Consider the following 10547-nt stretch of genomic DNA (forward strand, 5'->3'; position numbering starts at 1 on the left):
GTTGAGGTTATCATGGATGGATAATGTGACGAATGTTGAGGTTATCATGGATGGATAATGTGACGAATGTTGAGGTTATCATGGATGGATAATGTGACGAATGTTGAGGTTATCATGGATGGATAATGTGACGAATGTTGAGGTTATCGTGGATGGATAATGTGACGAATGTTGAGGTTATCGTGGATGGATAATGTGACGAATGAGGAGGAACTGAGAAGAGCAATAACAACGATTAGAAGAAAACTTCAGTTCCTGGGTCACGTAATGAGAAAAGCTAGAAAGTTTAGCAGTAACAGGGAACTGAGGTATGGTTAGGCTGAGACTGACTTGCGTACGTAGTCTCGGTAAATGGATGAATGTGAGTGAAGAAGAAGTGTTGAAAACAACGAAAAATAAGAACCTGTGGAAGACCATGATTGGTAATGCTCTGCCCAGATATGATACTTGGAGAGAGGGGGAGAAACAGTTTTTGTGCTCTTCTGTTGGAGGAGCTTAACATGTTGGAAAGAGTTGAGAAATGGGTTCTAAAAAGTTAATTCGTAAGGAAAAAGTTTAGTTTTTGGGGACTTTCATTGTATGGAGTATAGTAGAGATAAAAGGTGATATAATTGAAGCGTATAAAACTTAAGGGCTTGATAACCTGTTTCAATGGTAGAATAAAGGATTAAGAATGCAGTCTTCATTATTAGGGTTAATGAATTTATGCTTTTATTGTCTCATTATCTAGACTTCTTTCTTTGAAAACATTATTTGTGTACTAGAGTTATGAATTTGTGGAATGTTTTCCTGATGATGTAGTGTGGCTTGTTAATTAAATGTTATTCAAGTTCTTGTTGTGTGGCAGTATGGATTTTAAAGACTGCATTTAATTTGGGTTTGATGCTTTGGTTGATTGTTATGATGATTTGACCCTGGTGGGCCAAATTGCTTTTAGTATTTTTTTTTTATTCTGATGTTCTTATATAGTTATGGAGGTGATCTAATGGTGTTAGTGTGTCAGATTACAAGTTTGAGGATTCATCATTTGTGTTCCACTTTTGGAACAGTATTTTCACAAATAAGTGATGCTGTTAAGTTTTATACCAACATTTTTTATTTTTGACTGTAGAAGTAGAGTTCTTTGAGCCTAAGCCATAAGATAATAATTTATAACTTTTTATCTTCTATACATATAGGTACGATGGCTGATAAAAGAAATGATGAAGAAAAAGCAGACCCCAATGAAAATGACAAATGCATTGGAAACAAGAAGGAAGATGAGAAGAAAAAAAAATCATGGAAGGATTTTTGTGTTGCTAACATGAAAGCCCTTCTAGTGATCATAATTTTATGTGTACTTCTGTTTATTGTATTTGTTGTGATGTTGGTATTTGCAGTAAAACTGAAACGCTTACAGGAGCCAGGCCCTTCTCGGTGTTTAAGTTCAGGGTGTTTAAAAGTTGCAGCTGATGCAATAGCAAGAATGGATACGTCTTATGATCCTTGCACTAATTTTTGGGTATATTCATGTGGAAATTGGATGAAAACTCACAATCTAACTGACGATAAAGGTTCGAGGAATGTTGAAGATGTGATGAGAGATCAAATATTTCATCAGCTACGTTATTTGATTGATTTGGTACCCTCAAGGGCAGATGAGCGAACACCAGAGTGGAAAGTTAAGAGATTTTTTACATCTTGCATGAAAACTGAAGATATAGAGTATTCTTCATTTAATAACCTCAGAAACAAGATAAATGAGCTTGGAGGATGGAATATTGTTCCCAATACATGGTCTTTGCAAAGATGGGATGTAGATAAATTGGTTGAAAGACTTCATAAGAATTATGGAGTTGATGTTTTTTTCAAAATATCTGTGGATATAGATGACATAAATCCTGAAATTATCATAATTAAGGTATGTTTTTTTTTCATATTTGTAGCAGTGCATGTGTATATGTATTGTAGTTGTAAAGACAGTATGGGTACTTGAAACTGGCTATAGTCTAAGTCATACATAGAGCTGAGTGATTAGTGGTGTTTGCTAATTGATTAATTGATGGTCCTGTTAATACATTATACTTGATTAATCAATTAGTAAAGTGTTCTTGAAGCCATGTTACATATAAGGAAAAAGAAAGTGTGCAGGAAGTGCTGCTACCCAAGTTACCTTGCATTTAGTCAATAAAAATTAAAACAAAAGGAAAAAGTTGTCTTCCCTTCAGTTAACAGTTCAAATTTAGTGACAATGATAGATAGCCTTAGTAGTTTTTCCATAATGAAGGCAAGGTGAACAGGTTTAGTGGCAATGGGAATTGAACCCAAGACCAGTAGCCCCTCCCCTTCCAAAAAAACAACATGAAACTTAAACTTGAACTGCAAAAACAAAACTGATAAGGATATGTAATTGGGCTGAACACAGATAGCACATTATGTTGCTTTGCGCTTAACAACAAGCAGATATTATAACAGTATTTCAATTACTTGGATAGTTGGAAAACCTAGTTTTAATTATTTGTTAATTTCATAACAGCGGATTTAATTGTAATAATCAGAAACACTAATTCCAGTTTATATATTTAAAGGTATTGATTACATTACCCAGCTCTAGTCATATATGAATTCTTGAGAAAGCATGGGAAGTGCATTCCACTGGTTTTTGGAACTGGCATCACATGTTGTTATATATACACGTTAGGCTGGAATATAAAAACAAGATGGAACAGTCGGGTATTATTCTTTCACTTGCAGCATATTGTCTCTGTGGAACTGTACCATCAAAATGGCTACAGTTCTGACACAGCACTCTAGGACTGACACAAGATGTGGGTCGTACTCGTTAGATTAGAAGTGCATCTAAATGACAGTGTTAGTTGTCACTTTCGTGCACGAGAATGATTTGTCTCACATCCACTTTTGTAAACAAATTGTTGCTCACTTTGGTTAATTTTGGTCACCCCACTGTTCCAGCCTTGCCTGTGCTGACTTCTAGCTTATGAAACTTTCTGAATATTTTGGTCTCTCTCTCGCCATAACCCAACAACGATTTTTTAATTGAAGGATACGACTGTAATGAAATTCGGGCGTAATTAAGTATTTCGGTGGTAAAATTGAATGGTGCCTCTAGTGGCATTTCCAGAGACTGGTGGAGTGCGTATACTATACCTTATGGATATACCTGAAGTACATTGCGTATATTATTTGGTTCGCCCTACGGGTTATTCCAAGTATGAATGCTAGCTTTATAACCACACCATATAAAGCATAATTTGTTATACGTGTGGTTTAGTATATTTATACAAAGTGTATTGTGTACAGGTTAAAACAATACATATTGAATCATTATAAAAACTAATGTACATGTGCATCTTAACCCTTTCATTGAGGCTGGGATGTGTACTTCCCAGTGCTCCCACTCCATCACGCTGTGACTGGACAAATGTTTCCCATTGTCATTAAAAATTGTTGCACCTGATGTATGGGAGTTGGAAAGTATTTATTGTCATCCTACCTAATGTGTGGTTTCCCACCTAATGTTGATGTGTGGTTTCCCACCTAATGTTGATGTGTGGTTTCCCACCTAATGTGTTGATGTGTGGTTTCCCACCTAATGTGTTGATGTGTGTTTCCCACCTAATGTGTTGATGTGTGGTTCCCACCTAATGTTGATGTGTGGTTTCCCACCTAATGTGTTGATGTGTGGTTTCCCACCTAATGTGTTGATGTGTGGTTTCCCACCTAATGTGTTGATGTGTGGTTTCCCACCTAATGTGTTGATGTGTGGTTTCCCACCTAATGTGTTGATGTGTGGTTTCCCACCTAATGTGTTGATGTGTGGTTTCCCACCTGATGTTTTCCGCCTCAGCCCTTCAGTAACCAACAAGAGCCTAAGTGGAATGTTTGACAACTGTGTGCTGGCCATGCCCACATCGCTAGAGTGGCGAGTAGTAATACTTTTAATTACTTTGCAAATATGCTTGATGTACTTGACTCGGATAGCTTAGAAGATAGTGAAAGTGAGTCAAGTGGTGTTCAAATGCATGATGATGAAGAGTCAATGAGACAAGAGGATGCTAACTCTCCATCTAGTGACGATAGTCAAGATGATGAACCTGGACTCAGCAGAGGAAGGCATAAAAAGCATCTATAATGGGGAAACATTTATCCCATTTGCAGTGTGAGGGGGTGGGCACACTGGGAAATATGTCCCAGCCACAGCGAATGGGTTAACTAGCATATTGTTCATGTATGATTTAGTTTTGTCCCAGCCACAGCGAATGGGTTAACTAGCATATTGTTCATGTATGATTTAGTTTTGTCCCAGCCACAGCGAATGGGTTAACTAGCATATTGTTCATGTATGATTTAGTTTTACAGTCTTGCATCATTCTCACGAAAAGCTTGTTCTCATTTTTGCTTTAATAGGATTGTTAGTCAATACAATCTGTGAGTTGATTTGTGGTTGTTCTACCCGAGATAAATATGAATCAGTTCATTTATTTTACTTTTCCCCATGATGGTTGAGTCATTTATTTCATATTTCTGGAACTGAACCTCCCACCCAAACTCCAAGAAAAAGGACAAACTGATTAAATCATTTTAAATAAGAGAACACTCTTCTGGGTGTATAAATGACATTGCTTAGATTAGAAAAAAAATTTTATAATAACTGCTGTCAAAAACATTCTAAGTTTCTTCACTTTCAAATTCAAAATGTTTTGAATATATTTGAAAGTAGGTAATAAAGTCTTTTATTATGAAAAGAAAGTTTTCAATATTTTTGAGTTAATAAAGTACATGTACTTTGATTGTGAAAGGTTTTGTGTGTATGTTTCATAGTGGTTACAAATATGCCCTTTTGACTGTTTGTACTTTAAACTCTGATGTGTAGTACTTAGCATGTATAGTAAGAGACTACAGTACTGTTGATTGGCTATTATAAGAAAATGAGGATTGAATAGTAGTTTTGTTAGTTGATATAGACTTTCATAAGGTTAGTAATCAAAAGTTTACATGGCTCATGATGGATGTCCTTTTATTTCAAGTTTTCTTAATTTTCAATAGTTAGAATATAAACTGTAAATATAGTGTTCAGCACAGCAAACTGTTAAATTGGATGGAAATCACTCAACATTTTGTAGGACTAGTTAATGTTTTTCATTATTGTTATAATGTCCTGCAGATGATTAAGTGACTTTCAAGAACTAACTAAGTATCAGAAACAAATCTAATAAAATTTATGGTAAATATTTTATTTGTGTAAATTAGTTTATTGAAGTAAATGACAAACAACAAGGATAAGAAATTAGGCAATCAATACAACCAACTGATGATAAAATAAATAATGAATGAAACTAGATAAGTTCACTGTTGGGCAAATTTATAACTGTAGATCCGGTGTATCAACAAAGAAGCAGAAAGAAAAGTATGCGGATAAAATTCAGCATACAACCATAATACATGTAGTGGATGAGGAATTGTTTGCTTACTTATATTCTGTAGTAGCGTCGGACACTGTTTTTAGCTTGGTTTGTTTACATTTCTCAGAGGTAAATAATTTTTTGCCTATAAAATGGTACTTGTTTATTTAGTCAAAATGATAAAAAACCCTTTAACCCGAACACTTTTGAAAGATAGACCTTTCTTGTTCAGGGGCAAACTGAGAATGATGGTTATTTGATTGAGTGATATATAAATGGAGTTGAGTGACATCATGATGATCATCTGGTCATCCAGCAAGTGTTTAATATATTTTTCCATGTACTGTTGTGTGTTCCATTTCCAGTACAATGTGGCTGACAATGAGAGCATTATGTAAAAAAGTGTTGGAGATATTTTGCTTTAGAAATGGTTAAAAAAGAAATAAATAAAACTAAATTTAAGTGTTTAAGTAAAATGAAGGTGACACCTTGAGACTGATTGAAAAGAGATGCTAATATAATTCATTTATACAAGTGGAAAATTATCTTTTTAAAGTTTTAGAAAAATTAGGGTTTATGCTACATGAAAGAAATAAGCAAATAACAAAGTTATTTTTCTGCCAGAGATGAAATCAGTCATTGGAGATCATTGATTCCAGGATCTAGATTGATTCCACAAGGTTGAATAGTGTTTTGATTAGTGATTCAATAAGCTTCTTTTATCTCCCTATCTGCTTTAGTTTTGAATCCTGTTTCAATGCAGATGAGAGTTACGTCGTTAATGGAATGACCGGGTTGGTTAAAGTGTTGAGCAACAAGAAGATCTTTTTTGGTATTAATAGAAGTTTATGGTTGTTGAAACGTTCTCTAAGAGTTGTTTGTGTACGTCCTACATATTGGTGATTGAGTTTTTTTTACATTGTTCTCTAAGAGTTGTTTGTGTACGTCCTACATATTGGTGATTGAGTTTTTTTTTAACATTGTTCTCTAAGAGTTGTTTGTGTACATCCTACATATTGGTGATTGAGTTTTTTTTTTACATTGTATAAGGTAAATGGTGTTTTGTGTTCCACAAGTGATTTCTTTGGGAATTTTAAGTTTTTTTTTGGTTGTGTTAATCAGAAAATGAGTCAGTAGTTTTTATGAACTTACAGGTTTGACCACGAGCTTTATTACGTGGATGACAACCATTCTTTGGTGGGATGTAATTCACTTTTGTGTGAACAAGGATATCTTTTAGAGTTCTGACTTTTTTGGAAGGAGACAGTGGGAACTTCAGGAAATATCTGTTTAAGGCGATTGTTAAGTTGAAGGAGATGAAACTGTTTTTTCAGAATTTGTGAAACATTTCTGAGTTTAAAGTGATATAGAATTATTATTACCTTAGGAACTTTAGTATTGCTCTGTTTTAGGATGTTTTTCTGCTGAGTGTTATTAGCCTTTTCGATCTGTCTGTAGGTTTCAGTATCTTTATATCCTCTTTGTAACATTGTTTGTTTTAGATCTCTGGTGTGTTTTCTGTAGTTTGTTTCATCTGAGCATATTTTCTTTATTCTAAGAGCTTGACTGTAGGTAATGTTCCACTTAGTGTGAGTGGGGTGACAGTTTTTATAGGGAAGGTATTGTGGTCTGTCTGTATGTTTTTTGTATACGTTGGTGTGTAAAATTCTGTCATTTATAAAGACAATGATGTCAAGAAAGTTAATTTGGGTAGGTGAGTAATCAAAGGTAAACCTGATTGTTTTGTGAAAGGAGTTTATATATGAGATAAATTCTTTAAGAGGTTCAAGACTGGCTGTCTATGTGAAAAAAAGAAGAAAAAAGTCACATTTCCATATATGACTTGTTTATTTAGTCTAATGTAATGTGTTTCCCGTTTTATTTTTAATGTGGCAAATAATTGATGCATAATTTTTACATCTTTCTCATTTAGCCATATAAATCATTCAAAGCAAGTTGTTTTTGTACAGTATAAAGTTGTGTAACTGAATGTCTACTTGTTACTTTTGGAGAATTAGCTAATTCACTGAGGTCAGCTCATCCTGAAATTCATTAGTATGACAACCGTGAATGTTAAAATTACAGATTTCATAGATGGCTGAAAGAAACATGTACATGTAAGTTCTATCATTGTTTGTTTTAAGTCATGCATATTTAAATAGCTTGATTTTAATCCTTACGTTACAGTAGTAAACTGTTTAAATTACATCCAATAAATAGTTCATTTTTTCTTTCCAAGCTGAGGCTTATCATGACAATCTCATGAATATATATATGCAACATCTAGATTTCCTGTTGCATAAACAAATGTCTTCATATTAGCTGTACGTGCTACTGAGTTAGGAATCAAGTTACATGTACCAGTTGTTTTGTTTTTGTACATGTAATTGATAGCTATTAAATCTGATCCTTACATTTGTGGAGAGTATAGTTTTGTACATGTGTAATTATATCTAGTATTTTCTATCATGCATGTTATTGCAATTGCTTCCTATAAATGTTTACAATTTATAAAAACAAAACAAAAACTATTTAAACTAATAATTGCACAGATTTATAAACTGCAATTCTCTTCTTGTTTTTCATGTAGCAGTAGAAAATAAATTATTCTTTCTGTTAAATAGACTGTATAAATACATAGCTTATACTTCTGATAAACTGAACCATTGATTCCTGGATGTAGAGAGGTGTAGCTCACGTACTGAAGTATTACTGATAAGTTGAATGTCTGGCTGTTAGTGGATGTAGTGACTTAATTCACATCTTGAAGTGTTCCTGATAAACTGAACCACTGGTTGGTACTGACTGTAGAGAGACTTGGTTCACATGTTGAAGTGGTCTTGTTAAATTAAACCACAGGTTGATACTGACTGTAGAGAGACTTGGTTCACATGTTGAAATGGTTCTGTTAAACTAAACCACTGGGTGATACTGAATATAGAGATATTTAATTTCACATGCTGTAGTGGTTCTGTTAAACTAAACCACCTGGTCATACTGAATATAGAGATATTTAATTCACATGCTGTAGTGGTTCTGTTAAACTGAACCTATAGTTATTACTGAATATAGAGAGATTTAGTTCACATGCTGTAGTGGTTCTGTTAAACTGAACCTATAGTTATTACTGAATATAGAGAGATTTAGTTCACATGCTGTAGTGGTCCTGTTAAACTGAACCTATAGTTATAACTGAATATATGTAGATTTAGTTCACATGCTGTAGTGGCCCTGTTAAACTGAACCTATAGTTATCACTAAATATAGAGAGATTTAGTTCACATGCTGTAGTGGTTCTGTTAAACTGAACCTATAGTTATCACTAAATATAGAGAGATTTAGTTCACATGCTGTAGTGTTCTAGTTAAACTGAACCTATAGTTATTATTGAATATATAGAGATTTAGTTCACATGCCGTAGTGTTTCTGTACCTGTTAACATCTGTAACTGTTACTGTTCATAATTATGAAAAGAAATGCAGTGATATTTATTGTATAAAACATCCTACATTTTTTGATAGTGACTTTGTCCCTTTCAGGTACTGTCGAAACAGGTAGTAAGTTTTCTGCAATGAATATGATTATGCTTACAATTCATTGTTTGTTAACTTGCTGCTGTAACTGTGCATCTTTATCAAACTAGACTCTTTTTATCATTTGTGTTCAGTGGACTAATTGTTACTGTCTACACTTACATTAGTTACAATTTGTTCATTATACAGTTTCGTTGTACTTGTTGTATACGAGCTAGTAGTGATTACAAAACTCTGTGTGTAAATATGTCTGTTACTCATTATACATTAAATAATGTGATGTTTATGTAATTTAAACCTGCTCTAAGTCCTTTGTATTTAGATATAAGAGAATGTTTCACCAGTTGATTAAATTGTAGTACGTATAAGAATGTGTTAGATTTGTTGTATTCTTTAGTGCGTATGAAATGTTACTTGCGAGATCACGACCCGTAATGAGGCTTATGTAATTTAAACCTGCTCTAAGTCCTTTGTATTTAGATATAAGAGAATGTTTCACCAGTTGATTAAATTGTAGTACGTATAAGAATGTGTTAGATTTGTTGTATTCTTTAGTGCGTATGAAATGTTACTTGCGAGATCACGACCCGTAATGAGGCTTATTTAAAAATGGTTCAGTGAGTTGGTTCGTTTAATGCATTACATAATTTAAAGCTACAATGTAATAACTCAAGCTACACATGTGGCTCACTGTATAATCTATATAATACTATATTTAGGTCAGTCATATAGATGTAAGCACAGAAACAGCTGATACCATTTTGAAAGGTTGAATGGATAGGTCCTAACACGTAAAGACGATAGATAATTATTAGACATGAATGATATGCTTCAAGATAAAAGCACCAGGGAAAATACTTCTTCCCAAACATGCCGTGTGATTGCATCCAATATAAATGTAACGGGACAGAAGTTTGTCATGTTTGTATATATGTATATCTCATGTGACCTTCAGTTTATTTGAAAATTGCCCCTTAAAATTGAGGAAGTGGGGTGATTAAACAAGATGGTAGGTGTATTTTGTAAATATAGAAATGAATTCCTCTAAGAGTTTCTGCCTGGATTACATGTGCCTGTGTATAAAGATTTAAAAAAAAAAAATTGAGAGCTGGCATAAGAATTGTACTCTAGCTTTAACTGGTTATGTTAGGAAAAATGAGTTTCATTTAAGAACTATTTGTTGAAGACAACTTGTTTTCAAATTGTAGTTTTTTTTATATTTTTTTAAGACTGTATTTTTATTTGGATTTTAATATTTAATGTGTAATGTTTATAAAACCTTACAGGTTCTTTTTGGATGACGTATGTTGTATATGTGTATGTCCAAAACATAATGTCCAGTACCGTTACTTATAGATAAAACTGAGATAAAATTGATACACAAGTTTAATTTACAAATTTTAGCTGTGGAAGCAGTATCATGTTTAGATAACAATAGAACTCTTTAGCAGTGGAAGCAGTATCTTGTTTAGATAACAATAGAGCTCCTTAGCAGTGGAAGCAGTATCATGTTTAGATAACAATAGAGCTCTTTAGCAGTGGAAGCAGTATCATGTTTAGATAACAATAGAGCTCTTTAGCAGTGGAAGCAGTATCATGTTTAGATAACAAT

At 33.5% G+C, this 10547-nt stretch overlaps 1 protein-coding gene across 1 annotated transcript in view; it reads left to right on the plus strand.

The window, feature by feature from the left end:
* The window catches only part of LOC106470470 (endothelin-converting enzyme 2-like), a 43828-nt gene that overhangs the window by 6346 nt on the left and 26935 nt on the right, over positions 1–10547 (plus strand). Inside the window, exon 2 of the mRNA XM_022399080.1 lies at positions 1179–1900. Coding sequence (XP_022254788.1) covers positions 1184–1900 — 717 coding nt within the window. The 5' untranslated portion in view covers positions 1179–1183. The remainder of the gene's footprint in view (positions 1–1178; positions 1901–10547) is intronic.

This window comes from Limulus polyphemus, unplaced genomic scaffold (genome assembly GCF_000517525.1).
Source record: "Limulus polyphemus unplaced genomic scaffold, Limulus_polyphemus-2.1.2 Scaffold4024, whole genome shotgun sequence".
Classification (NCBI taxonomy): domain Eukaryota; kingdom Metazoa; phylum Arthropoda; class Merostomata; order Xiphosura; family Limulidae; genus Limulus; species Limulus polyphemus.